The 19272-nt window shown below is 36.9% G+C and overlaps 1 protein-coding gene across 3 annotated transcripts in view; it reads left to right on the top strand.

The window, feature by feature from the left end:
* Nucleotides 1-18862, top strand: part of LOC106066602 (mucin-2-like) — a 28171-nt gene extending 9309 nt beyond the window's left edge. For all 3 annotated transcript variants that reach the window (XM_056028795.1, XM_013225673.2, XM_056028806.1), the window contains exons 2-10: nucleotides 2359-2470; nucleotides 3985-4081; nucleotides 5933-5988; nucleotides 9142-9186; nucleotides 11332-11434; nucleotides 12246-12327; nucleotides 12568-12669; nucleotides 14305-14385; nucleotides 14475-18862. In XM_056028795.1, coding sequence (XP_055884770.1) covers nucleotides 2359-2470; nucleotides 3985-4081; nucleotides 5933-5988; nucleotides 9142-9186; nucleotides 11332-11434; nucleotides 12246-12327; nucleotides 12568-12669; nucleotides 14305-14385; nucleotides 14475-17093 — 3297 coding nt within the window. In that variant the 3' untranslated portion in view covers nucleotides 17094-18862. The remainder of the gene's footprint in view (nucleotides 1-2358; nucleotides 2471-3984; nucleotides 4082-5932; nucleotides 5989-9141; nucleotides 9187-11331; nucleotides 11435-12245; nucleotides 12328-12567; nucleotides 12670-14304; nucleotides 14386-14474) is intronic.
* Nucleotides 18863-19272: the final 410 nt, after the last annotated feature.

The following is a 19272-nucleotide window of genomic DNA, read 5'->3' as shown; positions in this document are numbered from 1 at the left end:
TTCTTGAGCCAGTCGCGAGTTGTCCATAGAGGATGACTAGAGGATGCGTTTGTCCTCCATCCGGCGAACATGTCCAAGCCAGCGCAAGCGGCGTTGTCTGAGGGCTGTAAAGATGCTGGGAATACCTGTTCGTGCAAGGATCTCAGTATTGCACACTTTTTCTTTCCAAGTGATTTTTAAGATCCTACGGACACATCGCAAATGGAATGAGTTCAGTTTTCTCTCTTGCTTCTTGAATCATCAAACACAGTGGAAATGTTGTTTTTTTTGTAGGCTCATCATCCGTTGCTACAGATGTTTCATATAGGAATTTGTTGTTATATAAATTAGTCCTTGAAACATTAAATATTAATTATTTAATTTGCTTTAGGGATTATTGTAAACGTTTTCACAAACAGCAGTTTCTCTTGTATTTCTTGATCTTTCATGTGTGGCTCAAATAATGGGTCCGCAGAATTGTTTTCACTAACAGGAGAAGCAGCGAAGGCGAGTATCTGGCACCAAAACCAGTAATCCTTGGACAGGCGGGACTCATTAGCCTTGGCTTTCTACCCACCTAGCAGAAGGATAACTGAATTCAAACCTCTGCTGTCTTGCAACTATAAACATGAGTTTTGTGAGTCAAGCCTGAGGAAAAATAAGGAGCTAGCAACCCTTAGGCAGTTTGCAGCAAACAGCGCTGCATTTGTCAGGGCCTGCTAGACCGCTGATCCCAAACTGTTTATGTCGTTTGAAAAGAATTACATAAGAAGCTTTTAATGTTATACCACCGATGTTCCCTTGAACTGTATTATTGCAATAAATTCGTTTAATAATATCAGAAGTAGGTTTGTGTAAAATAGTTTTTAAAACTACTTTAACGGCAGGTAAAATCAATGTTTACCCACTAAAGTGTTTTCCGTATTTGGCTATAAATAAAGAGATATTGTAAGTCGTTCACAAACCATCATCTTCTCTTTATGATGTCGAAGAGAGATTTTGTGGGTCTATTCTGAACTTATCTTTTTCAAACTTTTATCTTTTTATCAGGGTGGCATCGTCTCAAATTATCCTCTAGCGTAATTAGTTTCATATCGTCATAAAAAAGGCACTTAGGCAACCGCTTGTTTGACAAGGAAGGAATGAATCCCAATTTTAAATAATCATCGGTGTACAATCTACATTTCTTTTTGTTAAACATAACTTACATGTAGACAAAATTAAGATATTTAAATAAGTATTGAAATTAATTACAAACATTTTTCGTTTGAAAATCAGGATAAATATTTAAAGGATTAACTAAGGTACAAATTATATATTAGTGTAGGAAACAATAACATCAATGGGGGTGAAAATTAAAGTGAAATCCATTATCGTAGACCCCCATGAACATCTCATAGACCCCCAATTTATTTTTTCCCTTTCGTAGACCCCTTGGAAGTCTTCGTAGACCCCTGGGGGTCTATATAGACCACTTTGGGAATCACTGATCTAAATCAAAGTGTTATAGGAAAATGATAACTGTGTGCTCATAATTAAACACTACGAAGATCAGGAATAACGTTTTTTTTAAAGACTAGTCATTGTTTCGCTTGTTTTCAACTAGGTATGGTCTCATTGGCGATACTTACAAAAACGTTGTGATAACAATTTATATTGAGGACTACATTTAGTGAAATTCTTATTAAAAATAAGAATGTAAAACTTATACTTTACTACAATTTAAAAAAAAAAAAGAATTTTCCACCTCCTCTGTCAAACAGACAAAATACAAAATAGTTTTGTCTCTCCTATAGTGCTACTCACTTTTACAGGTCATTTGAGCTCAGGGTCGGCCTAACACTTGCGGAAATTGCGCGGGGTCCAGTCTAGGTTGGGATAAACATAATGTCAAAATTAAGATTTTGTATCAGAAAATATATTCGTTTTAGTAATACATTTTTAGTAAATGAAAGCTGAAAATGCCTTTTTTTTTTTCGCGCTTAGGATTGGCATCCCAAAATTGACAATTTTATATATTTTTTCAGGAGAGTTTTAGGAGTTTTCAGGAGATTTTAATTATTTCAGGAGATTTCCATGACTTTTTCGTATTTAATGCAATTACAGGGGATTTACAGGTGGCCCGAGAAAATCAGGATGCCAGGAAAACCCTATTCATTATGTATAATTTATTATGGTTTAATTTAATAATTTACTCCTATAATTAGCACGCGGCGTATAAATGTGCGGAGCCCAATGCGACCGCATAGGTTGCAGTGGCCTAAGGCCGGCCCTCTTTGGGGTTTCCTACTACCGGGAGCTGAATGATATGAGGAATCCAACTATTTTGTAATGGAATTGGAATGCAATATTCTAACACTAGCTCTTTTGTTTGTTTAGATGAACGGGACGACCCGTTTAAAGATTGGTGACATCAATAAAAATCTGATCTGTGTTTTATGTGGCGGCTATCTGATTGACGCAACGACCATCATAGAATGTCTCCACTCATGTAAGTAGCAACCCATTTTAATGGACCTCCTTCACCAATCGTAAACAACCAACATTTAGCCACGTGATAATAGTGATAAAACAATGAAAATTACGTATCACGTGACAGCCTTTATGGATTGCGTAATTTGTATAGAAGAGATAGAGAACCACGTGGTAAAATGTTGTTTGTTTATGATTGGTGAATGAGGTGCATTGTACACTTGTCACTCTATTCAAGCCTAAAGCAAAGCACTGTAGTTTAGTTCTAGTTGTTTTGAAATCATGCATTAACCATCAGCCTGACATTGTGTTGTAGACTGTTGTAACTTGAAGAAGTATTCAGACGTTATACACAAAATGTTTCTAAGTTAAAAAATATTTCATAACTCTATTAACCTCATTAAAACTATATAGCCTAGTAACTACGAATTCATGGTTTGTATGCATCTGGGATAGTAAGCAGGTTTTTGACTTCATGATTTTATCAAGTGTAAATCTGTGTAAACCGTAGACATCCAGTCAACAAAATAGAGAATGTTTGGCTTAGGGAAATAACAAAACTTGTGTGTTGAGGAAATAATGGAGAAGTTCTTAGTGACATTGGAGGGACTGGGTGTCAAAATCGACCCGGGCATTACCTTAAATCCCAGCCCACTATTGGCGTTTATCCATTGGCTCTTCTCATCAAAATGTGTCAAGTTGCATGAGTGTGATTAGCTTTACGTCATGTATTTTATTTCTACACGTAGATATGCTATCTAAAATATTTACAGTAAAATCCAAACTGGATTGTCGTTCGGTTGTCTCGATGGTTTCGGTTCGAACCCTGTCGCTCGTCCTGTGGAGGTTCGTGCTAGGATGTAATTATCTTCAAATCTTAAGAAACATCCGAAACATGTCATACAGCTGAAAGTGTGGTCGAACGTTTTGCAAATGCCATTAAGTAAATATTTGGATAGGTTGGTGGAATTTCAAACAAAATTAATAGTTAAAACAAAAAATTAAACTTGCATAAGAATGTTCGGGTATCTAGATTAAACTTTTGTCTCCTTTTTTTTTCTTCTAAAAATTGTCTACATTTCCTCCATTTAATAGCACCCCAATCGGCCCATATGTGCCAGCCCACCGGGCGTTACAGCCAGTCCGGCTTTGTTTGGTGAAAGACCCCCCCTCCCCCCGGCTTGTATGAATGCTGTTCAAACATTTGAAAGAGTAATTTCTTTTAAAGTGAAATCTAGATAGCTGAGTTTCAAAGTCTTATCAAGACTCTCATCAAATAAATGCTTGACTTGTAGGTCTAGTTTATTCAGTGAACTGATGGATTCGTTTGGACTTTTTTTTCCTACTGCATTATATAGGTCCAATCACCAAATAGGTCGGCCTTGAGGAATTTTAACAACGTACCAGGAGTTTTGTTTTATATTTTTAAAATTCTAAATTAAATTGCTATTTTATTTGAAATTGTGTATGTTATTAGTGGTATGTTTTACCATCCTAGAGAAAATAAAATGACATTTTTCTTTTTTCTCTCAGTCTGTCGAACATGCATTGTGACATTTCTGAAGACTAGTAGGACATGTCCTGTCTGTGACACGGTCGTCCATAAAACCAGACCGCATCAAAATATCAGGTAATTGGAAGATCGATGTCTGCTGGCTAAATGGAATTAACATCTCTTGGGTGTAGGGACAACGAGCTAATGGTCACGTGACTTTAGAGAACACGTGACAATAAAGTATAGTTTCCCTTAACAGCAAAAAAAATAAATTAAAGAAATTAGTGATTGAACTAATCAGTAATGCGTCACTTAACAATCATTACATATACCAGTGGTTCTCAACCTTTATAGTTCCCCGAACCCTTTTACAATTGCCCACAATGCGGCTACCCCCACCGTAAAATCCTCTGTGTTTTTTTTTGCTAAAGTTATAAAATCGTAAATCAGAGTTGAAATATCTGATAGGAATAGCCAAAGCTTTTTGTTTTATCAGGAAACACTGAATTTATCTACTTATTGCTAAATTAAAAATAAATGAGATTTTATCTTTATGACTTGCATTTATTTACTTTTGAATTGCTGTTCACCATAGTAATGTTTTATATTTATGTGACTATTTGAAAAGCATGTCAGAGCATGGCAAACATCTCAATCAACAGTATTCTACATCGCTACAAAATTGTTGCGATAGTTTGTGCAAAAAATTCTGGGACAAATCACAAAAAGCCTTCGGAGTCTGGGAACACGTGGGGCACACTAACCGTGCTAACCGTGCATCCCCGTGATGGAAGCCGGACTGATCAAACTGTTATAGCACAATTCAGGAAGGGCCACTGTCCCGTTTGCACACATTTCGCACGGCTCAGACCAAACTTTGACTCACACTGTGCACCCGCTGCGGGAAGAAGAGGAAACGTGTCTCATATTTTTTTCAACTGCCCCAGACTTGATGATCTCCGCCTCGACAGGTCTGAGTAACCACACATTTCTATCTAGGGCTTATTTAAGAGAGGATTTGAACCTCTCAAGTCCTCACTCAAACAGAGTGTGATGTTGATGATGATGTAGACAAAAAAAAAGTCATTTCGAAGGTTGAGCTTGTTTCTTTTTGAATAGATCAGGAATTCTGTGTCAGTCTTCTGTCCTTCTCATCACATCTATGTCTGTAGTTAACCAGTTGGGAAATGGTGTTGAAATTAAACTCATTTCACTAGACAAACATAGAAAACAGCAAAAGAGCGCTTCCTTGTTGATTGTTTGTTTTTTTCTAATGAAAACAAGAGGATAGAAAAAAAACAACTGTTTTAGAACACATTGCGACCTTTTTACTTCAGTGTGAAATAGCAGAACTAGTTTCGGAGGCATCAATCTCATTACAATGTTTTGAAAACAGTTGATTGTTTCAACTACTCAATTTCACTCAAATGAAATAATTAACATAGTTTTTTTTGTTTTATTCTTGAATTCTTGTGGGAATGACTAATACTTGTCGAGGAATTATATAGTGAGTTCCAATGACTTTGAGTGACTCATTCTGTACCAAATCCAAACCAAAATCAAATCAAATTAGCTTCTTTGCAGACATGCAAATATTTATCCAAGAGGTTTTATACTTTTCCAGAAAAGATCAAATTTTGTCCAATACCTCAGGTGATGGAGTATATTGTGTGTGTTAAGAGCTTGGCTTCTAAACCGAGGGATTTCATGTTCAAATCTCGACCAAGACTTAATATTTTCAATGTCACCCAACTCTAATGTGTACCTACCATCGTTTGGGAAAGTCAAGGTCGTTGTGCTAGCCACTTGACACCCTTGTTAACTGTCGGCCATTGAAACAGATGAGCTTAACATCTTCTGACTTGTAGATTGTAACGTAACAAAATACACTTTGTGACAAAACTGAAGTGCGCTACTAATCGTGTAAATACTAGGTCTAAATTTTGTCAAATACTTTCTCCTATGCACTGAGTGTTTGGTTTTCAGGTCAGACAAGCTGCTGCAAGACCTAGTCTATAAGTTAGTTCCAGGACTTTACAAAGGTGAGTACATTTCCAATCAAACAAAGACAGTTTTTTTTTTATTGTAGTGACTGTTTCCATCATTGTATGCATCAATGTTTTATTTATTTTAGCAATGGTTTTGTACTAGAGTTTCTTTATAGTAACTAGCCTAGCTTTAGAGAGTCATATGTCCGTATCGAAGTATACACTTGCACCTTTTCAGCTGGAACAACAATGCTTTTTTTTTTATTAAAAATATGTGTACAGCTACATCGTTTGCTTTTCAAATCTTAGCGCATGCAATCAATCTGTGTCTTAACATAGTGTGTCTAAATGAGTAGACTGATGGACAATCCCATGCAATCAATCTGTGTCTAACTTAGTGTGTCTAAATGAGTAGACTGATGGACAATCCCATGCAATCAATCTGTGTCTAACATAGTGTGTCTAAATGAGTAGACTGATGGACAATCCCATGCAATCAATCTGTGTCTAACATAGTGTGTCTAAATGAGTAGACTGATGGACAATCCCATGCAATCAATCTGTGTCTTAACATAGTGTGTCTAAATGAGTAGACTGATGGACAATCCCATGCAATCAATCTGTGTCTAACATAGTGTGTCTAAATGAGTAGACTGATGGACAATCCCATGCAATCAATCTGTGTCTAACATAGTGTGTCTAAATGAGTAGACTGATGGACAATCCCATGCAATCAATCTGTGTCTAACTTAGTGTGTCTAAATGAGTAGACTGATGGACAATCCCATGCAATCAATCTGTGTCTAACATAGTGTGTCTAAATGAGTAGACTGATGGACAATCCCATGCAATCAATCTGTGTCTAACATAGTGTGTCTAAATGAGTAGACTGATGGACAATCCCATGCAATCAATCTGTGTCTAACATAGTGTGTCTAAATGAGTAGACTGATGGACAATCCCATGCAATCAATCTGTGTCTAACATAGTGTGTCTAAATGAGTAGACTGATGGACAATCCCATGCAATCAATCTGTGTCTTAACATAGTGTGTCTAAATGAGTAGACTGATGGACAATCCCATGCAATCAATCTGTGTCTAACATAGTGTGTCTAAATGAGTAGACTGATGGACAATCCCATGCAATCAATCTGTGTCTAACATAGTGTGTCTAAATGAGTAGACTGATGGACAATCCCATGCAATCAATCTGTGTCTAACTTAGTGTGTCTAAATGAGTAGACTGATGGACAATCCCATGCAATCAATCTGTGTCTAACATAGTGTGTCTAAATGAGTAGACTGATGGACAATCCCATGCAATCAATCTGTGTCTAACATAGTGTGTCTAAATGAGTAGACTGATGGACAATCCCATGCAATCAATCTGTGTCTAACTTAGTGTGTCTAAATGAGTAGACTGATGGACAATCCCATGCAATCAATCTGTGTCTAACATAGTGTGTCTAAATGAGTAGACTGATGGACAATCCCATGCAATCAATCTGTGTTTTAACATAGTGTGTCTAAATGAGTAGACTGATGGACAATCCCATGGCTATATCCTAGAGATCAGCTCCTTGATGTATACCAAATTATGTCTGTGCTGTTGGCGTACATACTATTGGTAGTAGCACTACCAAATGAGTAGACTGATGGACAATCCCATGCAATCAATCTGTGTCTTAACATAGTGTGTCTAAATGAGTAGACTTATGGACAATCCCATGCAATCAATCTGTGTCTTAACATAGTGTGTCTAAATGAGTAGACTGATGGACAATCCCATGGCTATATCCTAGAGATCAGCTCCTTCATGTATACCAAATTATGTCTGTGCTGTTGGCGTACATACTATTGGTAGTAGCACTTTGACGTTGTCATTGAGAAGTGTATGTTGACTAGCTCTAGAAACTCTTGCCCAAGACATTGCCCAAAAATTTAAAGGAACAAACTTAGACTCACAATATAAAAGATGCACAAATAGTTTTGAATTATAACTCACTATTTGGTTGTTTCATGTAGCTATGAACAAAATATTATTTTTACTCTGATGTGACTGTGACGTTTAGAAAATGTTATTTTAGTATTTTGTTTTAATTACTATTTGAGCCAAATAAAATCTGTTTCTTGTTCAATTTTCTTCTTTCTTGACTAGTATATACATGCATTCGATACAGACTCAAATATAAACAACCAATGGATAAAATATTTCCTGGTAGTCATCTACCACTTTATCACTAGAAAATAGCGGTGTAGGGTTTGTTCACATTTCCAGAATTTCATGTACCTTTAATGAACACCTGACTCTTTGAATTCCAAAAGAACTTTGTTTTGTTGTACATAATGAGAAGTTGCTACTAATTCAATTTTGTTGTGTGTAGTGAATGTCTTGGAGACACTTGTGTCCATCTCTGCTAGAACGTAGGTGTCAATCTAAATGTATATGCTCAACCAGAAGATACAAGTCCTACGGCTCTTACTCTCACTTGACAAAATTGTCATTTGTAGCAGACTGTATTAGTGTCTTAGCTTTTAAAGATATTTGGTTTGGATTGAATACAAAGAAACAAAAAACTCATCTTTAATAACTGAATACCAAAAGTGGCCATCTTGACCAGAGCCGATTTTTTTGTAGCACAGAAATGAAGTTCTTAGAAGACTTTATAGTTTTGCATTCATGAATAATTTGCATCCATTAAAATGATTCAATAGCGTAAATTGCATTATAAATATTTGTTTTAAAAAATTATTGAAACCTATGTGCATAAAATATGCATGCTTAATTAACTTTAAAAAAAAAAAGTTAATACTTTTGGTAGAGCAATCGTGTCTGACATTCAAACTGTAAGCAAGAGGAATATGTTTCGGAGATTACATTTTTTGTTTAGAAAAGTCTGAATATAAGCTGTACTTTTGTGGCTTCGAAAAGGGTGTTGGATCTTTTGAAAAAGAAACAGGTGGAGAGCCTGCAACTAATGTTTCCATTTACCGAGCACAATGAAAAGGAAAGGGACATAGAATTTCAATTGTACCACTTAGTTTTCTAGATACAAGAACAAACGTCTAATGGGCCTCTAGAATCCTATAGGGTACAATCTTATTAATCACATTGAAATGTCTGGAAGTAGTCAGTTCTACAGCTGTCGCTTTGTTTTATGTTTTTGTCGTATTCACTGTATTCACGTTTGTATCTTTGTTGACAGATGAAATGCGTAGAAGACGTGAATTTTACACACTTCACTATGAAGGTGAGTTTATGCGAGTCTAAATGTTTGTAATAGTTGCACTTATTCTCCTTGAAACCTTTCTCTAAACTCTTTATCGCTTTCATTGGCTTATATCAAATAACAATTGCCAACATGATGAGCTATTTGACCTTTCCATGTATTCAACATTTTATGAATTAAACCTTATAACACGTGTTAGTCGAAATTTAGTTGTGTACTTCTATAACAAAGGTAGCATTACCTATCGTCGTTGATTTGTTCCTAAGGTATTTATTGTTTATTTTGCTTTCATAAAAGGCTTATATAAAGGGGAAAAACTCCGCCCTTAAAACTATATAAAAATATACACATTAATTTCATTATTCGATATCAAGCAAATTAATTAAATAGAATCACATAGTGGACTTATTGAATTTTTTTTTATTACGTTGATTCATGGTTAAATAGGTACATTAAATAATTGTTTAAAGTATCCACTTGATCGGAGACTGCGCGAGGTAGTGGTAGCGTGAACAAGTGTTGAAGGGGACTAAACCCAACAAATTTAACCATATCTGTGAATACTGAAGTATTAGTTTCCCTTGTTGGTATCAAATAAAATGATTAATCCCCAGTCATTAATTGACTAATTGGTTACTTTTTTTTTTATTGATTCATGTCTTGTCTATCCCAATGATTAATTGTGCGAAGTTTCAACTTGATCCCAGAATGGGTGTAGGATAAATAGCGTGTACCAGAGAGACAGACAGAATAAATTGTTACAAGCTTTGTAAAAAGGAAAGTTATATAAGGGAAAGTACTGCACATTTACAGCCGTGTCTCAATACTGTATAATTTATTTCTCATGTTCTATGTCAAACAAATTTAATAATTACCACTAATTAATTAATTAATTGGCTTTTAAAAATAAAATTGATTCATGTTTTGTTAGGGACAATGAATCCTTGTGCAAAGTTTCACCTTGATCCTAGAATGGGAAGTAGGAAAACTAACATATACAAGATGTGTACCAGTCAGACAGAGCGACTGAGTTAATAGAAGCTTTGTAAGAAGCTAACTGGAATCTTCTCAAAACTTACAGACCTATACACTACACCAATAAACTATAAAACTAACGGAAAAATTAATTACCATGAGAGTAATTTCCATGTGTAATCTATAATCTCTTTAGGTTATGTAAAGTAACTTTTATAATAGTTTAAAAATTAACTATCTTCTAGTGACAGCGTGACAATCAATCAATAAATGGTATTTTATTTAATTTTTGCTCACGTTTCTTGACTAGTATTTGTCTGGGAGAAGGTGCTGGTGGAATGTTTTCAAAGAGAACATACTCCAAAAGGGGGGGCGGTGGGTCAAGAAAAGGTATAGACCACTGATCTAGACTGTACACATGTGAATAACTCAATCTTAGGCTGACATTCTACTCCCACACTGATCTAGACTGTACACATGTAAATAATCCAATCTTAGGCTGAAATTCTACTACCACACTGATCTAGACTGTACACATGTAAATAACCCAATCTTAGGCTGAAATTCTACTACCACACTGATCTAGACTGTACACATGTAAATAATCCAATCTTAGGCTGAAATTCTACTACCACACTGATCTAGACTGTACACATGTAAATAACCCAATCTTAGGCTGAAATTCTACTACCACACTGATCTAGACTGTACACATGTAAATAACCCAATCTTAGGCTGAAATGCTACTACCACACTGATCTAGACTGTACACATGTAAATAACCCAATCTTAGGCTGACATTCTACTCCCACACTGATCGTTTTAGTCTTTGTGAGATTGTTTGTTTTCAAGTCACTTAATTACTGTAATGGAAAGTTGCTTTTTTCAAGCAACACAAATTACAATTTGAAGATTTTATATCTTTGTGTTCAAATTCTTTGAAACCAAACGGAATGGATATGAAAATGTTTTTTATTCTCAATAGTAATTCAATGGCATACGTTGAGCAGGCATACAATTATAATTTTGTGTGGGCAATAGAATTTCTTTACAGTATGGCAAGATTATAGTCTACGTCTAGTATTACATAGTGGTCTGACAGCTAGATCTAGTCTGTCTCCAGAGATCAAGTTGTATTACAAAATGGTGTCTAAATGTAATGTCAAGTTATCCTCTTCATATTGTTCTCAGCTGCTCCCAAACGTGCGGGGGAGGAGAGAGGTGATGAGATGAGTGACAGATTCACCTTTACAGAGGAAGAAAACATCAGCCTGGCTCTTTACTTGTGTCCTGAGTAAGTACTGGACACTACAGTCTAAAGGGGTGGGGGGGGGGGAGAACAGAGCATGTGCGAGAGAGAGAGAGGAAGAGCGAAAGACACACACACACACATAAAAGAAACACGGCTTTTTTTTTTTTTTGTTGTTTTTGTTGAAAGGGCTTTCCCTTTGTTGTGGTTAGGTGCTTATTTCCTAGTTGAATGTAAGACAAACTTGGGGTTAGGCCGAGCAGGCACAGTGGGTAAATAATGCCATTAATTGGCTGCTGTATCAGTCTGTAGTCGAGTGTAGTAACTGACTGGAACAGCTGGCCACATTCACCCTCACGTGTACAGCACGAGTTTCTTCAGACATTCAACTGAACAAGAAAGTCCTCTAGGGTTGGCCACTAAGTTAAGTTCAGTTTTCTTAGATCTAGAAACAAACTTTGAACATCATCTGTTGACAACGCTATTCATATCTGGTGTCTTTTTCTTGACTGCTGGTCCTTTGGATGGCTGTTACATTCTCTTTTGAAACGGAAGTTTTGAGTCACGACTTAAGAAGTCTATTAAACCAAATAGTTTCAGTAAATTCAGATGAACATTTCAACGTCTATATCAGCGATCCAAAATTGAGTTCCATTTTTTTTTTTTGTCCAGCATTTGCTGTAGTGTTGGTAAACGACCTAGCTTACTCCCCACCTCCCCTCCTTTTTCTTTGATTGTTTGTTATGTCTTATTTTTGAATTTTGAGATTGTGCCGAATTTGGAATGGCTTTGAACCTAATGTTTAGACTAGACACTGATATGATCAGACAGAAGGTTTTACACATTTTTGTTTCAGTGGAGGTAATGAAAGATTTGGATTCCGGCGAGTTTTCAACACTAAAGAAGACCTGAAAACAAGGATGGATAGACGGATTAAAGTGAGTATGTTTAAACACTAGTTTGATAAAAGTCAATATGGTTAGAGTAGTGCTTAGTGGATACAAATATTCTTGTTCTCCACAAGTCTTCTATGTTTGTTTCCTATTATTTGTAAAATATTTTTTTTAATACTTAATAAATGTAAAACACTTTTGGTTTCTAGAAGGGTAATTCCATTCTTGATCTTGTCCTTGGATGTGCCATATATCTCTCTCTATGAGTATGTATGACTTTTGCAGGAGTCTGTGGATGTTCGATACTTGCAATGTAAGGCTGGAGTCACCGTTGGTCTCCTCAAGAAGTTTTTGAGACTCAAGTACAGTCTGTCATCACAGTTCCAGGTCAGACTCTGTTTTATACTTTTTGTCTCTACAGAACATAAGACAGTGACAGCTAATTCACTAGCCCCCCACACTCATGATTTCTTCAATACCGGTACATAAATTAGTGTGTCCATTGCTTCATACTTGCATTCATTAGAAGAGATAGTCAAACTGAACTTTTCACTCAAGTTTCTAGTACATTGTGTAGAAGGTGTTTAGTCCAAAGCTGATGCTGACTTGTACAGGGATGTACAAGAATCAGCTGTTTGGTGGATAATCTCAAGTTCATTACCATCCTCCCCCCACCCTCCTGTGTCAAGAGGCTTGCTCTAGGTCTAGAACATAATAATGAAAGGAATGTTTAAAACTTGTCAAACAAAAATGTCTTATGGATTTAAGTAAATAGTAATGAGAGACCTGTCTAGGCTACCTAACCTGGGTAGTTGTAGTAAAGAGTTTGTTGAGTTTGTCTCCTGTATGTAGTACTGTGTGTGTGGCTGTACATGTTGTGTGAGCCCATAAAGTGAACAGTGAGCCATCAGCAGAGCGTCACATAAAGTTCACATCTCCTTTCCCTCTCCCTCTTGCTCTTGCAATATTAATACTCCTCATTTTGTCCTGCTCTCATTAGTTGCTGGCATGCAGGCTGGCTCTCCAGAGGAGGAGGACATCTTATTTGCCAGCCAGCTCAAGTATTCAGTTTCTGACTCGCTTGTCTACGAATATTGATTTCTTGCCTCACCACGCAGCCTGCTGACAATTCAGAACTGCTGTGCCTCCTCTCTCTCTCTCTCTCTCTCTCTCTCTCTCTTTCTCCTTCTCTCTCTCTCTTATCCTGGTTCTGTTATTTCCCAGATAGATACTGGAGACCAATCAATAGTGGAATAAGGCACACAGCTTTGGTAGTCAGTTGTGTCAAATAATGAGATGCTGTGATACACTGTTGAAGACTCAGACTTTTAGAGAATACTTTCAGCTCTAGTGGGGTTTTCATATATCTATAATAATATCTATCACTTTCTAACCTGTTTTCTTGTCCCGAAAGCATACATGGCTTCAGAAATATTTTAGCACAGCCTATTGAAATGCTAATTAGACTGATTCAACGGATAATATACTAAATTATGTAATTTAACTGATAATAGTACCAGATTATCTCAAGCGAATTGTTAATAGTATTAGAGTATCTAACAAGTAACATTGGTAGTCTGTGTAAATCACTACCAACTAAGGTCTAATGAAAACAGTCCACCCCATCCAGCCTTCTAACCTCTTTCTTTGCTTCCCCCCCCCCCTTTTCACGATCTTAATGTTACTCTTCAAATATGTTCTCTTTTTTTACATTGACCCTCATTTCCTCCTTTAATCTTCTATTTGCAACTGGCCATCGGCACTGATTGGTTTTCACATCCTTCAAAATGCTCCACCCCCCCCCCCTCCCCGTTACCATACACTGGAATAGTGGGGTTTATGTTTTTATAAGTGGTCGTTTTGTTGTTTGGTTGGTAGCTTACTTCATGCATTATCTTGATAGTTAAATCATCTTTCAAGTAGGAATACACACAACACACATTCTTACAAAGTTGTGTTCAGTCAATGTAACATCAGGTAGATTCTGTATAACTCTAAGGAGATTCTATGTCTGACTTTCAGATTGACATTTTTTACAATGATGAACCACTTCGGAACTGCTACACTCTTTGTGACATAGCTTACATCTTCAACTGGAGACGGGTAAGAATCAAAGGATCATTTTTTAGAGAGATATTATGTGGCAAATATGTGTTGACATCTTCAAAATGAATTGTTTCCATTCATTTCAGAGAGCCCCACTTGTCATGACCTTTTGTGTTTTTGAAGGAAGTAAGTCAACCAAAAAATCTGTCGAGTCTGTATCATGCAAACATTCAACATCAGTAGCAGATCAGTTAGCACCAACTGATGAGCCTAGAAAGTCTTCAGATAAGTGCAACATGTCGAAACCTTTATCTAGCATTGATTGTGCAGTTCCCAGTACTTCTACTATTGCCCAACCATTATCACATTTAACACAGAAGAAGAGTAAATCATCCAAATCTTTATTGGTTTCTTCAACTTCCAAGGCATGTCCCACTAACAGTTCTTTCAAGTCAAATCTGGTCAAGGATGAATCATCATCTTCATCTGAAGTCACACAGAAAAAAAACACAGTAAATTGCTTGGCTGCCTCCACAACAACTGATACAACTTCTGCATTGAATGTTAAGAAATCTTCATCTGACAAAAGGAAAGCTGAGACATTAACAGAGGCTAGTTCATCAAAAAAGCGAAGAAAAAATACATCAGACGGACCTAATGAATTGTTACTTCCTCCTGAATCTCTAGAAAGCAGTTCTACACAAACTCAAGCCTTCAAATCCAAAGGAGAAGCAAGCTCCATCAAGGTTGAAACTCGTCCAGTCACAACAGTAGGACCAATGTTGTCGGTTGTCATAGCTTGCAATACCAACGCTCCGACTCCAAGCTCAGTAAGTCAGCCGAAGCTCTTTTCCTTATTGAACAATAGCTTGTCTTGTAAAACCTCAACAGTAACAATAAGTACAGAGACACCACCACATACTACATGTACAGTAACTCCAGCATCCACACTGGGACCAGCTGTGACCACCACAGTACATTCTCAGATTGTCTCCACACCAGCTTCTACACTGTCAACATCGACAGCAACACTGACTCCAACTACAACCAGCTCATCATCATTGCTATTCACATCCGTCCCTTCACACTGTTCATCCTTGTTAACAACATCAGTCTCTGCAATGCCTACCTCGTCAACAGTATCTCCACAGACACCATCCCCTTTAGTTGCATACCCCACACATAGAGTTCATCAGAAAATCAGAAAAGTCAATGCAGATACAGAGAATCAGTCAAAGACTAAAAGCGGCTCATTAGGCAAACGACCAGCTAACACACCAATACCAATAGCTCCAGCACCTGCCAAAGTACAGAACTACTGTCCACCTTCAGCGGATCTATCCAGATTGATTCCCCTAGACCCTGGCTTGTACAACTCAGTACGACAGAGCTCTCACCTAGCCAAACAAACTCCAGTTTGTTCTGGTTCTAGTCTTGTCTATGGCAAGGGGAAATCTTCCAAAAGTGTCAGCAACAAAAACCTGACACCAACAACAACGACAACTTTGAAATTTTCAGTGACATCACTTTTGAGTTCCACTCCAGTAAAGTCTAACAGTCTAGTGTCGGTGGCCCAGGATAACAAGCACACTATCAGTACTATAATCAATACAGGTGCTAATGATCAGAAAACACCCGCCAATCTACTTGTGCAAGCATTATCAAAATCTAAAAATGTTTGTAGAGTTGAGCAGTTTTCCAGTCAGATGTTACCAAAATCATGTCAATCTGTTCATTCCCTCCAGTACACCACAACATATGATTCAACATCAATAGTTTCTTCCACTTCAGTCTCTTCTCCAACACCTGCATCGTCAGCTTCACCTACACCTGCAGCAGTGCCTCCTCAACAGTCTCAGACTCAAGGCTCAGATGCACTCACAAAGTCTCAGACTTCTCACATAGCATTGAAGTCTGAAATTCATGGCTCAGACATCACAGCCATAAAATCTCAGATTCAAGGTTCTGACACAGCCATTAGGCCTCAGACTCAAGATCCCAACACAATGATAAAATCTGAGACTGTAAGCTCAGACACAGATATAAAGCCTCCAACTCAAGAATCAAATACAAACTTGATCACGACTTTTAAACAAGAACCTGGAACATCTTTTGTCGATCAAAAAGTTAGCCATCCAGCAAGTGTTGAGAAATCCAAGGCATGTAGTAAATCAATTCCCAACTTGAAAGCTGCTTCAGTCTCTACTTCCCTTTCAGAAAAGAGTAATGCAACTAAATCAGAACCTGAAGCCCAGAAAGTAACTGTGTCCAAAGATGAGCCTATCACAGCTGCATGTCAAAGGACTGTTCCATCTCCTACTAATGTTCAGCCATCCCCTTTACCTTCAGTCCCGAAGTCCTCCTCCCCTGAATACAATGTTTCTCCACAAGTTTCAACACTTAGTCCAACAGGCTCTAACAATCTCCCTTGCCCTTCTAGGAAACAATCATCTACGCAGAAGAAAAAAATTGCTGATATAGCCAACACATTGCTCCAAAACCAGAACTCCAAAAGTCCTCACCAGCCAAATCTGAGCAGAAAAAGTGTCCAGAACCAGCCTGTGAAACATGTGAGCTTACCTCTACTGAACAACGAGTTTTATTTGGGGATGATGAATGGACAACACAATGGGAACAGAATGGGCAGTTGTCCTGAGAGTGATGAACCTTTAAATTTAGTGAAAAGAAAAGAAGTGTCCTGTTTGCCTAATGGCATGTACATTTTGGATGTTCCCAATAATAGTCAAGGGCACAAGAAACTTTAGACACACACACACACATCAGCTTGTTAGGCTGTTTGTTTGTAGGTTTCAATTATTGGAAGTCCATTTTCTTTGTGCCCACAAACATCTTCAACCATTTTTGGTTTACAACTGACCAAAGATAGTTATAGAAATTTGGCCATCTCTGACCATTTTTTTTTTTTTTTTGTAATCTTGACTCGGCTAAAAATTAAGTCTTTCATTACGTGACATCTCTACATCCTGTGTGTGTATAGCAGAGCCAGTCACCACTAGACCCAAGTGGCAGAAATTCAGGTGCAGCACAGCATTGAGAGAGAACTTTGTGCAGTGGCAAGACATGGATCAAATAAAGTTAGAAGACTTTTAGAATGCCATTTCTAATAGATTGGGACAAATTTTTTTACTAATAATAATATGCCACATTATTCTAGAAGGTTTATTGAAACCTCTTGCTTTAGAGACGGTTCTTCTAGTGCATTGTTGTGTTAGTATTTTTGTTGTTGACAATTTTCTTCTGTGAAGTAGCAACTTCTCCTCAACACTATAAGTTTATTGTGAGAACAAATATTCTATGAACCGGTACAATCAAAAACTGTTTGAATCATTTGATTGGTTCAATTATTTGAATGACTTGGTAACAGCTCATCAATGAGTGTATGCAATCCTGTTTTGTTTTCACTAGTACTTACTTTGTCATCGTATTTACAGCTTTGACTGTCTAAGAGATAGATTGGTAAAGTTTTAAATGTCCACAAGTTTGAGGTCTGATTGAAACAAACTAGTGATTGGCTTCTCACAAAATGTGTATTGTTTTGAAATTTTGTTTTCTCAGTTTATATCAACTTGAGACTAGGCTGTGGCTTGGGTCATGTGATCATTACTAGTTTGTTTCTAGATTTTTTTTTACAAACTACTTTATTTGTCCTACATTTCTGTTTGAATAAATCAGTAGGGCGGACTTTTTTTTTTTAATCCATAACATGAAAACAGTTGTATTACTTTTTTTGTGTACTACAAAAGTCCACAATGAAACACTCGAGCCATGGTATTAGACAGATTGAAGTAAGTCTACAAGTTGTTAGCCACGTCTTACAAACAACTGATTGTACATCTCTAGCAACTAAATATCACCATGTTTGTTATGTCCACTTTGAATAGTTCACTTGACATGGTTTTCCAAAGCATCGCCCATTCAAAGTATTGCCGTCTTCGGCCTAAATGTCCTAATACCCAACATATTTATTGTATAGCTTTTTGGGGGCATGTAGGTAAATTAAAAAGTTTTCCAAAGTTAAGCACTTTGTGTATGTGTGCCTTTCAAGCACGTTTGAGAATCACCCTGGATCTGGATGTTTCTTTTGAATGGTGTGTGTGTGTGTAGGGTACAGAAAGTATTAAAACTGGCATGAGAAACTGTTCAAAAGATTGAAAACCTGAATTATAATTGGTTTCTGTTGTTACATTTCTGATTATTTTTTATTTTTGTTGTTGTTTTGCATAATAAGAAGAGAGACTAATAGTAATGTTTTGTCTTACATTCTATCAGTTTAGAACAGGACTCCAAAAACTTCAGTCCTAACTGGGAGTCTGTTGTTTATAATCTATTAGTGTTTGCATCTCCAATGACATCATCTACAGTAGAACTTTTCTTTCTCTAGCTATATAACTAATGTACTTTTCTTCTTAACTTAAACACTATACTTGACTATTTGATTCCTATCGGCATTGTGTACATAATTAACTTGTCTTTTTAATGAATGATTCAATTAAACAACTTCATATTGGTGTTACTTTTTTGTATGCTTGCGTTTTGTTTGTATCGCCTGTACTGTTAACTTGGTCTGGAAGAGATGCTGAGTTGAGTGTTTCACTCACAAGTAATACAAACAATAATAAAAGAGAATAAATTCTGACCACCAGGACAATGTATGGTAAATAGGATCACAACACTGGATTGACTAACTTCTCTGATGTTTGCCTTTAGGCACTGGTGAATGATGTTTTAAGACTATATGTTCGATTCGCTTAGATTTGGATTTGTCCTCTTCTTAATGTGTTCCAATGAGATCTCCATAATAAATAAAGCTTTGAGTCCAAAGACTAACGAGGAGTGCAATATTTCCCGTGGCTACGCAGTGTATCCAGAACATTTGAAGAAAAAAAAAGGGGGGGGGGGCGATTTTTTCAATAATCTAACGTC

This window comes from Biomphalaria glabrata, chromosome 1 (assembly GCF_947242115.1).
Source record: "Biomphalaria glabrata chromosome 1, xgBioGlab47.1, whole genome shotgun sequence".
NCBI classification, from domain to species: Eukaryota; Metazoa; Mollusca; class Gastropoda; family Planorbidae; genus Biomphalaria; species Biomphalaria glabrata.
Note: the sequence above shows the minus strand (reverse complement) of the source record. Positions and strands in the feature narration are given on the sequence as shown.